The sequence below is a fragment of the Seriola dumerili genome, unplaced genomic scaffold (genome assembly GCF_002260705.1).
Source record: "Seriola dumerili isolate Sdu_G_001 unplaced genomic scaffold, Sdu_1.0 BDQW01001299.1, whole genome shotgun sequence".
In the NCBI taxonomy this organism is placed as follows: domain Eukaryota; kingdom Metazoa; phylum Chordata; class Actinopteri; order Carangiformes; family Carangidae; genus Seriola; species Seriola dumerili.
The window spans coordinates 1,447,484-1,466,354 of NW_019175554.1; the positions used below are offsets into that span (position 1 = coordinate 1,447,484).

General features: G+C 38.4%; 1 protein-coding gene across 1 annotated transcript in view; it reads left to right on the forward strand.

Moving 5' to 3' along the window:
• Positions 1 to 18,871, forward strand: part of gpc5 (glypican 5) — a 123,228-nt gene that overhangs the window by 76,603 nt on the left and 27,754 nt on the right. Inside the window, exon 8 of the mRNA XM_022767916.1 lies at positions 170 to 332. Coding sequence (XP_022623637.1) covers positions 170 to 332 — 163 coding nt within the window. The remainder of the gene's footprint in view (positions 1 to 169; positions 333 to 18,871) is intronic.

The window sequence follows — 18,871 nt, forward strand, 5'->3', positions numbered from 1 at the left end:
TGTGAATATTGAATATGAATATGATATGCATGTAATGCAGATATAATGATTATTGCAGCAGGAAACAGCAACTTTTAAAATCAGGGCGAATAAATGGACTTTTAACTACTTTTGACAAATTTATGTATATAAAGAAAAAAAAAATTACTTTGTTTTATTCCACAACCAGCTGTTGCAGGGAAAGTCCATTCCTAAACTGGGGTCGCTGGACCAGATCGAAACAGGCAGTGGAGATGTGGAGGGACAGTACAGCGGCGACTGTGATGATGAGGACGGTTGTGGGGGATCAGGTGGCGGTGAGGTGAAGAGGAAAGTCTCCAGAGTCTCCAAAAGTAAGTCTCATTCTTTTATAATTTAATCAAACAATTAACCAAGTAACCTGTATATTGCACTAAGGAAGCAAGGTTATGTGGCAAGAATATAACATTGGGGTATGAGCATTTTTATGGTATTGGACTGGGTGCAATGATTTACATTTGGATATATGCATGAAACATAAACCATGGAATTTTCAAAACATAGAAAACAGACTTTTTTAGTTAAAAATAGGAGGAGAGTAATCAAGGTTCACAAAACACATCAGATCAAAAGAATGAAATAAGATTAATAACAGCAATGAATATACCATAAGTAATATACATGTATGTACTTATACTTTTTCATTTTCAATCCATGTGGTAAATTCAGCCTTTTACCCATCTATCTTTTTAAAGAGGCGAATTTAAAAACCACGAACCACCAAGTTTTTGATCAGTGAAGGCCTTGAAAGGTGCAGTTGCATAATGCTATATTTTAATAAGACTTCCTCCAGTCTCCATTTTATGACAGCCATAATAATAGTCATTAAAGATAATAGTTGCTATGGGGACATTATTGCAATCAAGGCCTGTTACTTTAGAAATTATTGAAATTATTGCTCCCCAGAGGATCAGTAACCCCTGATGAATCACAGCGGCGGAGCTTTCCTCTTCATTTTGTTACCTTTCACACTCTCCACTCCTCTCAACCCATGGATTCCTCCTTTCGTCTCCTCTCTCCTCTACTCTCCATCAAACATGCTAACAACCTGATTAATCACCCCGCTCATTCTGCCTATGGCGACAGCGAGGGGGGGGGGGGGGTTGTCATCCAAACAAGCCGTTCTATCCGTGTAAATGTTTCCTCTAGTGCTTGTCAGTCTGTCTCGAGGCTTCAGCAGCAGCTCGGGCTCAGGAAGCTGCTTAACAATCGCTCATCTGAGGCTGTAGGGAGGCTCTGACATTTATCACCCATTACAGTAGAGCCGCCCTTTCCTTGTCGTAGGCCAGATCAGCCTGTCTCCCATATTTATGACCCACTGTCTGTTGTGACCTCTGTCGAGCATCTGTCCCCTGCTGCCTGACCCTCACACAAACACTGAGGGTTCTCCACCTGAACCAGACCTCTGGATAGTCCCTACAGAATTCTGCAGGGTTTAGCTTTTATTGCTGAATTTCGCTGAAAATTCATTTCTATTCGTGTGTGTGTGTGTGTGTGTGTGTGTGTGTGTGTGTGTGTGATGTGGTTGTGGTGTGTGTGTGTGTTGTGTGTGTGTGTGTGTGTGTGTGTGTGTGTGTGTGTTGTGTGTGTGTGTGTGTGTGTGTGTTGTGTGTGTGTATATATATATATATATATATATATATATATATATATGGGGGGGTTTATTGTTGAAATAGAATTAAGTGGATTAGTGTTATTTGCAAGCCAAGGATACAGCAGCACTAAAAACATAATGTTTTATTGCTGTCTTACTGAAAAAGAGAATACTTAGTTTAAGTACTAATCCATTGTATTTTATGAACAGAAACAAAAATAGGTCCTCAAATCATACTGAAGGAAAATACTGCAATTTCACAACCCTCTTAATTGAACCTTACCATTGGAAAATGAATAAAATCCATCTTAATTTTTTTGTTAATGTTTTAATTGTTTAATTTTTCTATTCATCTGCTGGCACAATTCAAACTACGGGAGGTTTAATCCAAAACACCTCTCCAGCCCGTAGGAGTCGATAAAGGTCACAGATAAACAAGCAACCCACTGTTCACTGAATCATTCTCCTCAATCATTGTCGCTAAGGTAGATATGTAACACTTTCAGACACCAACTGAGGTATGAGACGGGTTAATAAACAAGTGTTAAACCCTCATTTGGCTGATCATATGGGAATTTTAGTGATGAATAAACACTTAGTCATGGCCATGTTCACAAGAACCAGTCTGTGTATGTAGTTAGCAGACCGAATTTCTTCATACAGTGCATATCATTGTGTTACTGTTGTTGCTCCAGTACAGATTAATTTAGTTCATATAATTTGTTTTGGTCTAAACCTACAAAAAGAAAAAAAATCAGTTAAAGTTGGAACAAATATCTGTTAGTTATAGCAAACCTATGACCGTTCTGTAGTAACTGAACAATAATCCTGTACTTATAGTTAAAACCTGCTGCGTAAAAATTCCCTAACATTGCAACAAAAGTTTTTGTTTTGTTTCATTTAGTTCTTTTTTTGGCACATGGGGGTGAGAGGAACAAACTATAAACAGAACCGTGACAATGTCATCACCCTTTAAGTTGATATGGTGAACTTGTTAGCAAACAGTTGCCTATTGACACACCCATTGGTTACTCAGCAACATTATCATTCTTTGGAGTAGTGTTTCTGGTCAACTGAAGAATCCAAGTCCAATATTCACGGTCTTTTTTAGCTCAGTTTTTGGTATCAACCAACTCCTGAGGGAAATATCTGGCTCTTCAGCTGCTAAATGCTCCTCTGTGTTCACCATCTAGTCACTAACCGTGTCTATCAGAAACTTCTATAGAGCTCTTTAGAGCTGTGGCAGCTGCATATTCAGGTGATAATTCTCTGTAGGTCAGTCACTTCAAATGACTCCTTTCACACTTTCACATTGTTTTCACATTTTCATTTAATACATTGTTGTTGTAAAAATACTGATTACAGCTGCTTTAAGGAACGGGAAACCTGAACGATGTTGCGAGCTTAATTAAAACATTGACTAAAGTCATGAGAAGTTGCCTGACGACATGATATGCTAAATAGCACACAGATTGGTTTGCTGCAGTACACGACCCTCGGTGCAGGGAGAGAGTTTGCTGTGTCTAAGATACACTGTGATGATCACACGCGCTCAGATCAGACAAGCGAGTAGTGCAAATCAGCATCAGCTGTACTCAGCTGTCGCCAAATGCTTGAGAGTCAACACATTACCATCCTTCTCCACGGATGATAAAAATGTAATTAATTCAGTTTTATTTCTTGCTAGAAATACAGTTGAGTCCTGAGAAGTTATTACATCTTACTGTAGCAAGACAGTGCTGATAAATTGGCTACCATGAGGCTAAATCACTGGTGGTGGAGAATACAGTATTAATGAACGTTGTTAGTTTTTATTCCAGTCTGTGTGCAAAACTTCAAAACAGAAAGCCAAAGAGACAGACATAAAATATTAAACACAGCTACAGACCCAGAAACAAAAGCAACCATAGAACCAGGTAGAAAACCGTGAAGGTGAGATAAAATCCACCTCACCAAACACGTATTCAACAAACGACTAAACTCAAACAGAGCTGAAAGGAACTTTAAGTAACATAATATCATCGTGGAATTATTCACAAGTGAGTGAGATCACAGGAAGTCTGTAAAACGTAGATGACATCTTTGTCATCTGCAGGACTGTACAATATATTTCCAGCTGCCATTTAATGGCAAGTGTGCCAGTCTAGAATTTAATATGATTCCTTTCTCTGCAATTATCCATAATCCCTCTCCTTTGTGTCTTTGATGTTTATCAGCTGAACATGCTGACGATAGATCAGCATGATAAGGAAATAAAATGGGATAAGCTCAATACTGACAATACAAGCCTGATTTAAAGGATTATCCTCATTAAGCAGAATTACTGTTGTGTGAGAATGGTATGTATGTGACAAGAAGCAACAATGTGAGCAGTTCATCCTTTAGAAATATTTCAAGGATTTTTGAATGTTTAGCGTTTGCAGCAGGGTAGTATTTACTGCATTTTGCCCTCCAGATTGCTGAGCCACCTGAGAGAGTTTCCGTTTTTGTAAAAACACAATTAGGCTGATGTGTGTGAGTGTGTGTGTGTGTGTGTGTGTGTGTGTGTACACCCAGATAATTATTGAAAACACACAGTGAAAACATAGAAAGATTGATTCACTTCACTCCTCACAGCTCGCTAGGTTACACAGACTGATGAAGACTCAGGAATCCCAGACATGCCAGATAGACCATGCATCCAGAAGCTTTTGTGCATTTTCCTCTCAGGCCCTGTTTTTTTTCCCAGTTATTACACACCTGCCAATCGCCTCAACAAACACACACATCTGACTTTCCCTCATTAATTAAATGAAATGATCATTTAACGCTAATGAGAACCAGCACCTCGATGTCGGAACTATTGTGAGATCACAGTGGTGAGTATTGCTGGATCATAATTACTAATTATAATAGACATGACTGGAATACTCTTTGAAAAGCCATGATGTATCCCTTGTCTTTAGAGTCATGTTTTTCCAGCCTCCGGTTGTGTGTGCTTTGTGTAAGTGTAAAGTGGTTAAGGTCCTTGCACTTATTGCACAAATTCAGATCTGAATGACATCTTAACACTCCCAAATAACAGTGACAAGACAAATTTTAGCTTTGATATCCAGAACGTCAATTTTGTAAATAAGGTGAAGTGGAAGGGTTTCAAGTAGCTGGGATGAGAAGGTTCATTGCCACAGCCCTACTTTATGATTGAGCCTGATGAGATAATTATGCACCTGGTTTAATCACATAAAAACCTTGCCGGGCTCAGCTTTGAATATAATAAATCCAGTTTTGTCATTTTAGCCACGGTGGCTTATTAATCAGTTGTGAAATGAAAACAAACAACAAAAAAAAAAAAGTCTACAGCCATGCTAGAGGCTCTGGGAGACTGTATCAATCCACAGTGCTGCTTTCGGATAAATGTTAACGTCAGCATGAAAACATGCTCACACTGACAGTGCTATCATGTACATGTTAAGTATGTTGGCACCCAACATTTGTTCAATGCTAACATAGTTGTTGAGACAGTCCCTCCTAACCACAATTGTGAACCTGCTGTTGACACAACAGTAAAAGTCTTTCAGGATTCATCATCTGGGAACCATGAACGCCTGTACTGAATTTTGTGCCAATCCATCCAACAGATGTTTAGATATTTTACTGTATAACTATAAACTTTGACATACTGCTGCTGCTAGATGAAGTCAGTGAAGAGTTATCCTCCGGGGACTATCAATGTCCATCTGTATAAAATTTCATGTCAATCTATTCTATAATTTTTGAGATATTTCAGTCTGGACTAAAGCGGTGGACCAACTGACTGACATTACATTCGTAGAAAAGTGTCACACCAACTTATCTACAGTTTGTGGCTGATTGCAACATGTACTCACTAGAAGAAAAAAAAATTCTTAATTTCTCAATTTCCTTTAATCCAATACTAAATCTTAGATTCCTGTGACCTGTCCACAGCATCTGTGGGGGAGAACAATTAAGAGGTTCTTTCATTGCTCCAACCTCAACAGGCAGCTCCAGGCCTTTTATCCAGCCTGGCATGGTTTAGCTGCAGACTCTGTGATTGCTTGCAGCGTGAGCATTGTACTGCAGAAAGACATCTGTTAGACGCAGTGGCAGCACAAGAGACACAAATCGATTTCTAGCAGGTAAGCACAATGAGGGGAAGGGCAGAGGCTCCTTTAGCATGAGTCTTATTAATTAATAGTGTCTCAGCAGAGGAGTGTTTGATGTTATCTGAGCTTTTCCCTCACAGTCCAGCGGTAAATGAACGGTGAATGTAGCTGTTGCATATAGAACTCCTCCGCTATCTAATGTCAAGTGATAATGGGCATAACGGCGTTCATCAGGGATACAGAGCACAGGGGTCAGCACACATTTAGAAAAAGCAATTTGCTGTCATAGTTTACAGTGTTGTATACGTTCCAGCTCCAAATGAGAGATCAGAGAGATAGGGAATTTCATCAAGGCCACTTTGTTGGACATATACAGTAATAGGCCTATCACTGGGAGCCATTTGGAATTTTCCTAACAGGCTCTGTAATACTTGGCTGTGCCCATTAGAAAGATCTTTATCCTCATTACAGAATGAGATCAAATTAGGTCACCTGCTGTGACTCCTGCCCTCCTCTGTGCCAGTGAAAATAGGATCAAAATCATTTAGAGCAGTGTGGCTCATAACCTCTTGACCAGCGAGCTTTACTAGGTGGATTCTTAGGTTGTCTGATTATCACTCCATTAAATTAACCTCCTGAACTAATTAATAACTAAGGGATTCATCAAAGACTTTCATGTCTCAGGAAGACTGTACTCTTATACCTTTACAAAAAGTATAGTTTTATGGTCACTTCAATGTGTGTTGCTGTATGTCAAAGCAAATGCGAGTATTTAACAATAAAATACATTGTACAAATAGGTCACAGCTAAATGGCTAAACCAACTGTATGTTCCACATTGTCAGTTCGGTTCAGTACATTGTTTATCGAATGTAGAGGTCATTATTTTCAGGTTTGCACAATTGTCATTTAAGGTTATCAAAAATAATTAACCTTAATTGTAGACTTGGTACTGATGTCACGCTTGTATTCTGGCTGGGTGGCTGTAGGTCCGTTAGTGTTGTATATCCGTCTCTGACTGAGGAACTGCTGTCACTTAAACTGCTGCTGTAGCTGAAGCTGTTGTTGAATATTATGTAGATAAAGCTGTTGTAGAAATACAACTTTTATTTAGACTTTGGAACTCAAACTGTCGACCTTCACTTCAATTCAGTTTTATTTGTATAGTGCCAAATCACAACATACATTATCTCAAGGCACTTTACAAGGTAAGGTCAAAACCTTACAATGTTATAGAGAGAAACCCAACAGTTTACACAGTGAGCCACACTTGGTGTCAGTGGATTGGAAAAAACTCTCTTTTTCCCAGGAAGAAACCTCCAACAAACCCAGATGCATGTTTGGGTGAAAGAATAATCAAGTAACACTAATGCGCAGTGGCTAATTGACCCAAAACTAGACCGTTGCAGTCTTTTTCTAGAGCCGGAACCGGTCACCATTACAAAAGTAAATGAGTCCTGAAATAATCCACACCCACTGGTTGAAGAAACTAATAGTGCAGCATTAATGCAAGTCAGCACAAATGAACCATTTACTAACCACCGACTCTCTCCATGACTGTCTAACACAAGGCAGGACAACTCTGATCATGAAAGATCCCCAGAAGGGCGAAGCAACGTCCAACTACTGTCCAACATGGAAACTCCTGTCAGACATCAGAGTCTTGAACCTGAAGTGACATGTGTGTCAATATGTGAGCAAAGCTCAGCAGGGAATTGGAAACAACACCAGAGGCCCAAAGCACCAGCTACTAATGGCAGAGCTTTCACTGCACAGCTGTAAATTGAAAGAAATGAGCCTGAGCACAGTTTGAATTACACAGTGGTGGAAGAAGTATTCAGATCCTTCACTTAAGTAACAGTAGCAGTACTACACTGCACTTAAGTAAAACTATGTATTGCATGTATAATGCAGGAACAGGATCCCTAAGAGTGTTAAACTATTTTATGTTATGACAGTGTGTAAGTAGCATCTGCTGCTCTAGCTTGTTGAGATGGTTAAGTACTTTACATACATTTGAGTAGAGCAATTGAGTAAAAAGTACAATATTTCCCTTTGAGTGGAGTAGGAGTATAAAAGGAAATACTCAAACTTCAACTACCTCAAATACGCACTTAAGTACCTAATTACTTTCCCCCACTGGGATTAGAGCAGGGTGATATATTATTTTATATTTATATTTATCTGTTGCCAAAATTAAAGTATTTAAGCAAATTGTCAAAAAACATAACAAAATGAGTTATGGAAGTTTTTTTTTTTTAAGTGTGAAGAGTTTTCTCATGCACTCCATGACTTTGTCATACAGTTTGTTGCAGTGATCTTCAGTTAAAAATATTCACTTAGTTTCAGTTTACTAGGAACACTAATACAGCCTAATCCAACAGTCCTGCAATAAATCCTCCCTTTATAATGTTCAGTTTTTTTAAAACTATTTTAGAGGTGTGTCGATTCAACTGTGTGGTTGTTTTGAAGGATTTAGTTTGTGGTGCTCTTAAACTGTATTGCATTATACTGCCAGGCATTTCTACTCTTTTGTCCAACCCATTTATATCGATGAGGATAGGATAAATAACAGAAACACCTCCATCTAAAATGCATTACAATTCAACAGCAACACAAAGAAATCCTCCCTAAAAATTCTTACTGTTATGATATTGATTTCAAACATATTACTCAGCTGTGGTCTGGACAAACAACCTTAAAGCCTAACACCGAGTGCAGCACTCATAGATCCTAGCAACATCTTGCAGTATACAAGGTTAACAACACACTAGGAGACGTCTTTAAAAAACTAAAATCTGCTCTCAAAGTGGACAAATGAAACAAAGTCGTTTGCTGCCCCTGCTGCAGTTCTGCTTTGCATTCAACCTTTCCAGTGAGATCCCAGTGAAGAATGGATATAGGTTCATGAGGGGGGCTACCACCAGTCACCTCGTGGACACGCAAGCCATTAAGCTGAATGACAAGAGGATCTACAGCAATGTCACTGGAGAGCCGTTTATAGTGGAAAAGTATGACTGGGTGGAGGCAAATGGAGAGAGGATAATCGGACCTGAAAGGGTTTAACTGCAGCTGCAGGATCCTGGGGCCAGATGGATAAAAGAAGAATATGTACAAAAACCATGTCTACACCATCTTCCTGTCGTTAACTAGTATTTATAAAAGCAGAAAATGCGTTGAGAACGTACACACCTCAGGCATACTTCATACCAAGAAGCAGCAGCGTCCAAGGAACATAATTATCACCTCAATACTGTTCAACTGATCAATATTGTTGAATATTCAGCTGCCATCATATACGCAAAGGAAGGATACCAAAGATGTTCATATTTAGGAAAAGAAAATCTTCACACTGTACAGAGGATTCTACCCAGCTTGAGACAGGCGAGGTGAGTGTCAAGGACACTGTATGAAACACGAGGCGTTCATGAGTACATTAGTAAAATGGCTCCTGTCATCGCAGACAGATGAGGCGGCTGCCAGTGATTGCCAGAAAAAGACACCATCTGCCATTAGAGGGATCCAGAACTTATGGAGCAAATGATTTGATAACGAGTTTATAGTCTTAATTCAGCAATTTTGCAAAGTTAAGTCTCATAGAAAGCATTTTGATTACATTTTGAAAGTGCTGGTAATATTTTCCATTAAGAAATTACTAATTTATTATGATGGTAATGGTATTAATCGCCGTGGTCTTACTGTGAAGTACTTTTTTAACAAGTCTAGAAATGTAATGTTATAAATTGACAACAAATGCCCTCAAAAGGTTCTTGGTCCCCTGGGAAAGTCCCTGTGGTGGAAATGCCCCAATAGACTCAATGCAAAATGTTTGGCCTGATTGATTGATTATGTATGAAATACAATATGACCTCCTTTCTGTTTAATGTTTCAGAACCAAGTGTCTACATGTGCTCAAATGTTGTGATACAACATTGATGTAGGAAGCTGAGTTGTACATTCTGTAGCAAAGTAAAAAAGGTGCTCTGTCTTTGTTGGCCTGAAGGTGATCTCGCTCGCACAATGATAGACACTACTGTAGCATCTAATGCTAGAGGAGTCAATTTCATTTTGTATACCAAGGCCAAACAGTTTGGATTCTCAAAACTCAGGCGGCAGAAATAAAACCACTACATCCTGTGGGTTTAACTTGAGCTGAAAAACCTGGGGGTAAATATTTCATTCTAGACCTCAGAGTTCAGAAGTTATTGGTCAAACATACGCACTATTTTTCATAACACCCGTGGCTGTTCTATGTAACTTCTGCTGTTTAAGTCATGGTGGAGGGCTGTGAAAGCCTTATTTCTTAACTTATTTCTTTAAGATCTGCAGTCTTGGTGGTAGACAGTGCTGGTAGAGACTCAGGGGGAAAAAGGAAAAATCTTAACACAAATAGTAGAGTTTCTACCCTGTAGGCTTCATCACTTAACAACTGGAAATAGAGAATAACAAAAGCCAATTTACATACTCTCAAATTGGCATTAAAGGCATCTCTCATTCAATTTTAAGCTTAATCTGTTCCTCAAAGCTATGAATGGACTTGAGTGTGTGTTTCATTACGTTAGATATTACATGTTATGTTCTTTTGTTGCTTTCTCAGTTGAATTTGACATGCCCTAGATTATTAAACTGCCCTAGATTACTAAACTACCTTAAACAACATTAACCCCACTGCCACCTACTCATCCACAGATTGTTTTTGAGGTTTTAGCTTCACTGTGGGATTATTTTATGTAATCAGTCTCTTGTGACTCATCATGAATGCCTCCCCCGTTTGCTGTGGGCTTATCTAACTCATATGGATAATCGTGCACCTTTTCTCCAACTCATCCTGCTTTCAACTATTGGGAATGGTAGATGTGCGTGACTTATCAGAATAGTTGATTAGGGAGGTAATATAAGCAAAGCAAAATTACTGTGTGCGAAGCTGTGCACTCTGACGTTTCACATTGAAAACATCAGAGACTTTATTTGTGACAGATATCTAAAACAGTAACACTGCATTCAAATACATACTAACATATCACATTAATGAAGGTTTCTGGCAAACCACTGTAAGGCCATAAGAACCCTGGACAGCCTGGATCTATATTTATACTTTTTCAATACATAACATTGATGAGGTGAAGGGATATACAGTATATCTAGTTAGTAATCAATCAGCAATAACATAGACTGTGGATCACAGAAATAATGTATGACCAGACTGCCTCCTATTTTCCAAATACTCCAGGGGTTTTTCGCTTTCTTGTTTTATGTCCTTGTTCAAGTACACAGGAGAAAATACAGATTTTGCTGCTTCTTGTTTACGAATAAGAAAAATTGTGCCCTTTCACATAAGTAAGCCGTAAAAGCAGGCGGATGAAAGCATACAGATTACTATCTGCTGTGTATTAACATATGGTCACAGCTCAGATTGGATTCTTTGTCAGATGAAATACACACCGAGTGTACTGTATGTGCTTTGAACGGCAGTGCCTGCTAACTCAAAGCATGCGTGGAGGAAAATGAAATGCAATTGCTTTTTGATTTGCCACAGTAAACATAATGACACTTTTATTGTAAGATAATAGAAACCTTGCGTTTTCTTTATCATTTCCCTACCAGGTGTTTGTGGGTTTTTTTTTGTTTGTTTTTTTTTTTTAAAGGTAAAGCTTTCTAACCACAGTAAGTTGTCATTATCTCTAACAGCACATTCCTGTTTTTCAATCATTTTCTCATACCTTGCATGATTAAATGGCTGGCTTAATGGGCTGCGGCTTGCATGTGGAAGGACATCTCATTGTGTTAATGAACCATGAAAAGGGCAAGCACACATCATTGTGTGAACAGTTTTAATAATCAGCTCGGTGTCAGACACACAGCCCATATACCAAAAGTCTGCATTATCAATAAACACAGATGTTGAACGTTCCATGAAGATAGCCTAACTCTGATGGACTGGCATCCAATCAACTCTGACCCTCTTCCTTCTGCATGTCTCCTCCTATCCTCTTCAGCTCTCACACTGTCTGTGTGCTACCAAGCAGATGCTTTCAAGGCTTGACTGACCACGTTTTCTCTTTTGCAATATTTTGCCAATGTTTGTTTATACGACTTACTCACTTTTAGCTTCATTTATTCTTATCTTTTAGCATTTTTCCACTGCAGCGCACTGACACCACTCTATTCTTTTGGTACCAAGTACTTCTTCCACTCCAGATAGTAACCCCTTAATGTGGCATTATTACTACAGTGATGACGCACAAAGCCTTTTGTGACAATCTTCACTGTGTGGTTTTGCAGGTTGCCATACTAAAACTAAAGCACACTAACTAACAGGAAATGTAACGGGCTACAATGAGCGCTTCACAGTCGCTTGGCTGTTTAAAAATGGCAGGTTTGTTCAGAATGTCCCATCTCGTACAATGATGCCGTAGTGACGATTCTCTCTGACCAATCACCTTTTGGTAACGCCTCAGTTTGCTTGGATCAGCGGATGTGATATCAAAAACAGTACCAGGTACCAGGCACTATTCATAACTGTTTGCCGATGGAAAACAAAAAAAGGGGAGTAGAGTCGAGTAAAAAAGTCGAGTTGCGTTGAGCCGGTACCATGCAGGTTGGTGGACTGTGTAAAGACCAGGTACAATGATGAAAATAAGTCCAGGACTTTATCGTATTGTCCCCAAGAAAGTCTTATATCCTTTATTATTTTTACAGATGTACTGGAATGTTGTGATTGAATTTAAACCTCAAGTAGTCTAACATCTTAGTCTGAGTACAGCTGAGTCTGATGGGCGGGTACTTGGTACGATAAATAAAAATTTTGACCTACTGCAATGGTGTCACTGAATAAAAAGTCAGGGCATCACCGAAGTACTACTTATCATCTGTGGCAGAATGTACGTATCAAATTGCATGGCGACCCATTCCAGTAGTTGTAGAGACATTTCACTCAGAGGAACCAATTGGTGAACTGACTGGCCAATCAATTTTGCCATCCACTAAGCCTCAGAGTTAGCATGGCTCAAAAAAACAAGTAGCCTCAGTAATGACTAAACTCAATTCTGCTACTAAACAGCACCATTTTATGTTTGAGTGGTTAGAAAGTGGTTGTAACTGTTCTAAAAACCAACTTCACATACAATAACACAAATCATCTTTTGCCTTTGTGTCAAAAAATTTTGCCAGGAAAAAGCACAGAAAAACCATTTGCAAGTGATTACCACTGTAATCAGTTGTAATATAGCACTGTCTGCCCTGCTTTCATACAGAATCTTATATTTCCACTTGTGGCTTCATGAAAGTAGACTTTGCATGACCCACACCACTTGTCGGCATGGTGACATACGACAGGCAGGTTTTGTCTCCTTCCTCTTCATGTCCTCTGAAAATTTCACTCAGCCTTCATCCTCAGACCTCCAAGGTCATCCTTAGATGTGCTTCGGCAGCCCTGGCAGACCCACGCGCTGCTCTCCCATCATCCCTCCTCTCTGTCTGCCTGACCTGCCAGGCAGAAAAAAACCTACTGTATGTCTGCTGCAGAAGCCCTCAGCTCACCCTCTCTTTCACTAGTATGCACACCCACAACCACATTTATACAGAAGCATGCGTGGTGTGACACACACACACACACACACACACACACTCTCACATACACAGTCGCTGAGAGAAACACATCAGGTGAACCGGTGAAAATCTGAGTCGGCCAACAGGAACAAGGTGTCTGAGTCTACTCAGACTGATGTTTTGTGCTGACCTTCAGTGATAATGGATCAGAAATAATGGAAAAGGCTGATATCCAGGCAAAAAACATTGCTGCAGAAGCTTGATGTTTGTCATGGTCGTGAATGGAGAGGACAAGCTTGATGTTATATTTTGAGGTTAAATTGTGGTCATGATTTATTGCGCAGCAACAGTTACGTTATTATTAAAAACATGGTGTCTCAGTGGATAAATAAATAAATGCACATAGAATCCTTCAGCTTGAATAAGCGGCCTTTGATTGCCATGTCCAAGGCCTGCATCGGTGCACTGGAATAAGAAATGGCTTTTTGTAGCATTCAGGATGCATACAACTCACCGTTCTACTCAGTTTCACACATCATTTCTGAGCAAATGTGCACATGAACATCATACTCCTCAAATGTGTTGGGTGTTAGTTGTTACGGCTATGTTGTTCTTTTTTTTTTCCTTTTTTTTTTAAAATAATGGCATATTTGCAGCTGCATTGGTTCAGCTTTTAGTCCACATTAAAAGGACATTTGTTCAAATTGGGCAGTCCTTTCTCTTCTGTGATATAATCATCATAATAACACAATGATTATTTAAAAAGTAATTAAATGAACACTGTTGTTTGTCTTCATTTTTTTTAAACAAAAATGGCAAACGTTTGTTGCGACTTCTCAGATGTGAGAATCTGCTGTTTTTCTTTCCAATATGTCATTGTTAAATAAATATCTTAATACATACTTAATATACATACAGTTAATACGCACTTAATGAATATAAAAAAACAAGCATTACAAAGATGTCATCTTGGGCTCCAGGAAATTGTGGTCATATTTTTTCAAAGTTTTTTTATATTTCATAGACTAGACAAATAATCAATTTAATTATAAAAAAACAAAAAGAGCAGCAAATTAACTGATGATGAAAAAAGTCTATGATGATACCATCACATGAAGGCAAAACTCTTACAACTTTTTTTTTCATACAAAAATAGAATTTAAAAAAAAAAAAAAATCTATATAAATATACAGTATATATATATATATATATTTAATTCTGTTGGCTTTATAGGAAAAAATGCTTTCCAGTCACAAGTTCAAAAGTTGTTTTGTTAGGAATTTCGGTTCATGCTCAGTCAATCACTCAGTTCCTGCAAATCTTGTGCTAATGTGTTCACACTGCAAACCTCCCATTGCAGCGCAACTGAAAGGTGCTCTGTTGGGTTGAACTGTGGTGACTGTGAGGGCCAGTGGAGTAGACTTAAGTCATTGTCACTTTCTTGGAAGCTAGAGATAATGAGTACTTTGTAACATGGTCCATTATCCTGCTGGAAGTATCCTTTTGAAAAGGGGTAGACTGTGGCCGTGAAGGGATGATCCTGGTCAGCAGCTTAGAATGGTGTAGCATTTAAATGATGCTCAGTTGGCATTAACGGGCCTAATGTGTGCCAAGAAACACAACACTACTCACAGAATTACACCAACATCATTAGTTTGTTCCTCCAGCATAGACTGGATAGGTCCGGGATACTATTTAAAACAAAGTCCTGCTCTACCATCAGCATGCTGCAAGAGAAAACAAAGGTTTTGAACATGGCAAAGGTTTTCCACTGTTCAACCATTTAGGTTATGGATATATGCCCTCTGTAGCCTCATTTCTTTTTAGCTGACAACAGTGGAACCTAGTAGGGTCTTAAGGGTTTTTTTTCCTCAATATTCAACAAGGGGTCTGAAACGGCATTCCTGCACCTCACTTTTCTTCCTGTACTTGTGGTAGTCCTGTTAGCCTGAATGACTCCTGCCAATTTCCTTTGACCTCTCTCACTGACGAGCTGTTTTCGCCTACAAAATTGCTACTGACTGCATATTGCTCTTTACTATTTCAGTTACTTTAAACTCTTGACGGTCTGGTGCACAAGCATCTCAGGGGGGAGGCAGCTGCTAGATCTAGCATTGGATTTTCTTCCTATTCTTCTGGTTAATCAAACAGTTCTCACTTCTTGGCCCTGTCTAAATGCTCTTATATGCTGATTTGCCACCACATAATTTGCTCCATAAATATTTGTGCAAAGAACCTTCTCTCATAAATATAAACCTCAGAAACAAGACGCTGTCATTCGAACTAACAAAATGCAGCTTCTTGAGCTGCAGACACTGAGAAGAAGATAACCATCTGGAACAGAAAATGTAACAGTGTCAACAGTATTTCAACCACACGATCATATCAGTCAGATATAAGAGAGCTGATATGTGTCTGGGATCTGTGATCCCCCTGTGGGAGTCATGTTTTTTCCCCGGGTTTACCTCTCCATGTCCCACAATGACTCATTTTCCACGTCAGAGTGATTGAATGTCACAACAATATGTGCAGCTCTCAAACACTAAACACTTTCACATCACTCGAATTGCATTCAATTAATGGGCAAGATTTACAACAACACACACACACACAAGTCCAACAGCAATCTATCTATCTATTTTATATATGTATAGAACAATTAATACTATTTAGATTCGTGGTGTACAATCTAATAAATGAGATGCAGGTAAATTTGCAACAATGTGACACACTGGGATTCAGAGTTCATTCAATGCAGCCGGATTCAGCTCACATCCGAATTTAATTAACCCCAAATTTGATGTGATTTTATATTTATATATTATATGTATGTATTATTATACATTAATTATAATTCAACAGTTCAACTACTCATTAATTAAAGTATTGAGTTTTGACTAAAGGCTGCACTATTTCTTCATTTTTTCTTTAAGTAAAGCAAAAAATTCCTCCAAAATACTGTGTGTCAGGAAAAAAACTCTTTCCCAGTGCCAAACAACAGCAGTAAATACAAATTAAGCATCACACACACTTTATCAGTAGCATTTCATCTTGTTGACTAAATGATGATTTATGACTTATATACGCAGCCATTATATATGCAAGGCACTCTTCACTCTCACTTCTGTTGTGGCAGGTTGCAAAGCTGGAATATAGATATAACTTGTTTATAGATGCCATCAGTTTCACCCAGTACTCTGAAAACAGAATGACTGCCTGTAAGGATTCTTAAAAATGTATTGCCTAATCAATCATTGATCAAGAACCTGTAAAACATATAACAGTAAAAATAAAAATAAAAATAAAAATTGGCCACCTGAACTTTGTGCAAAGGTCACATTTCATTGTTGTATTGGATTTGATCTACTCATCAGGGGCTTGTTCAAGTAATTCAACTTGCAGCCGGTGCTCCTTTGTTATAAATAAGGCTTTGCCTCAGGTTTCCAGCAGATCATTGCTTTCTAAGTAGTACTGTGATAGTGTGAAAAATGACATCAGAGCTAAGTGAAACTGTCAGAAGTCAAATTGTTATTCTAAGCAAAGAGGTGCTTTCTCAGCATCAAATCATGGCCATACTAAAGGTTTCTAGGGGGGCAGTGCATTGAACTCTAATTGGATCAGTTGCATCCAAAGCACGATCATGCAGACCAAAAGTGACCACAACATCAGAAGATCAATACATCAAGCTTGGTTCCCTGAGAGATAGAAAAGCAACTTCATCACAGATACAGAATTTGCTAAATAAAGAAAGCAGGACTCCAATCAGCAAAAGTGCCATCAAAAGAAGTCAGTCTTGTAGTGGTCTCAGAGGATGAGCAGCAGTTTCTAAACCACTTCTCAGGGGAGGAAACAAGGCCAAACGCTTGGGGTGGGCTAAGAAATACCAGCACTTCATAGTGGATGGCTGGAAAAAAGTCCCATTTACTGATGAATCCAAGTTTGAGATTTATGACAGCACCAGAGGTGTGTTTGAAAGGAGACGAACAGGAGAGAGAATGATACTGCAGTGTATCAGATTGACATGAAACATGTCGTCATGGGAATATTACCAAACTGTTGTCTTTACCTTTAGACATTACATTATTCACAGCACTTTGAGGACATGCTCAAGCAAAAAAAGCTTAATTTTGTAATTTTATAGTTCAGTTTATTTAAACAAAATCACCAATACAGAATAAATCATATGTTTATACAGCAGTAAACGGTTTCTTGAAACAAATCAAAACTTGTGCAAATCTAAGTGAGAAAAATTGTTTTCCTTTCACACATGTAGTCAACATTTGGCTGCTCTCCTCTCTGTCTCTCTCAAAACTGGAATATTTGTTCAGTGCCACATAAAGAAATCTGTATCTGTGGAAGTTGTTATTCAATTTGTTTATTTTTATCTTAAGTTTGTTTAATTTCAATGTCAGTAATATAAAATACTATTAAACAGTCCTGACTGAGAGCTTTTATTGCCGTCCACATCCTAACATGTAGACATTCAAGTACAATATAAGCAGAGTCAATCTTTATAGAAAAACGTCCAACTTCATTTGCTGTTTTGCTGTTACGTATTCCATTGTATAGGCTTGTTTCAGTCTCTTGAGTCCACTGAATTTTTGTTGGCCAAAGTGCTTTTCTCCAATTTACAGTTCTTATTTTTTCTAGCAGTCAGTAGAAGTATTTATAGTACATATCTTTGGTCTTTTCGTGTTACATTTTGGGTCATTCTCCAAGTAAACACAAAATTATCATTATTTTTTCAGTCTTGTATTTTGTATCTTAAAGATACAGGAATAACTCCATTCATCCCACATTTCCTCGATCATAAAGCAGATACTGAACCTTTCTCAAATGTTGAAACGATCAATGGAGTCCTGAAAAATCTAATTTTTAGCTTCCAAATTCTTTCCATAGATGACTGTCAATACCTTTGTGGCAACTCAGACAGATACCCTTCCAAGTCCTGTAATTAGTAATTATATTCTAGCTACTATTTCTCTTTGGCATAAAGGATATTTTCTGCCTTGTCAGTTGTTAAAAATTTTAAATATGGGCGATTTGTTTTTTCAGCTGGCAAATGTTTTTCTATTACCATAATAAAATGCAGTTTGATATTTGTTTGATCTCATTTCATCTTTTCCCACTCTGTATTGCTTTTAATGTAGTGCCTATTTGTGGGTATCAGAACAGATCATTTGGTGGTAATGTAAACTGATTTTGGAGTTGAGCTAAAGATTTTATTTCACTGCCTTCAAATAGCTGCTTTATTGCACTGAGGGCTTTTTCTGCCCACTGTCTGAATCCACTATCCCACATCGATGTCAGGAAATCATGTTGCCAAGAACTGACATGGCTCTTGACAAGGAGGGTGCTCCCCTTAGTCTCTCTCTAACCATTCCCACTACCTGCAAAGTGTGCCTTATCCATTCATTTTTTAAGTTTATTCCAATCAACAAAGGTAAGACTGATGGACCTATCCCCAGGGCTGAGTTTTGTTCTATCTGGACCATTCTCATCTCCTGGTTGTTATTAATCCATTCTATCACAGCACTAAACTGGGTTGCCCAGCAGTAATAATAATTCAAGCAGAAAGTGTGATTCCTAGATATCTAAAGCTCTGCTG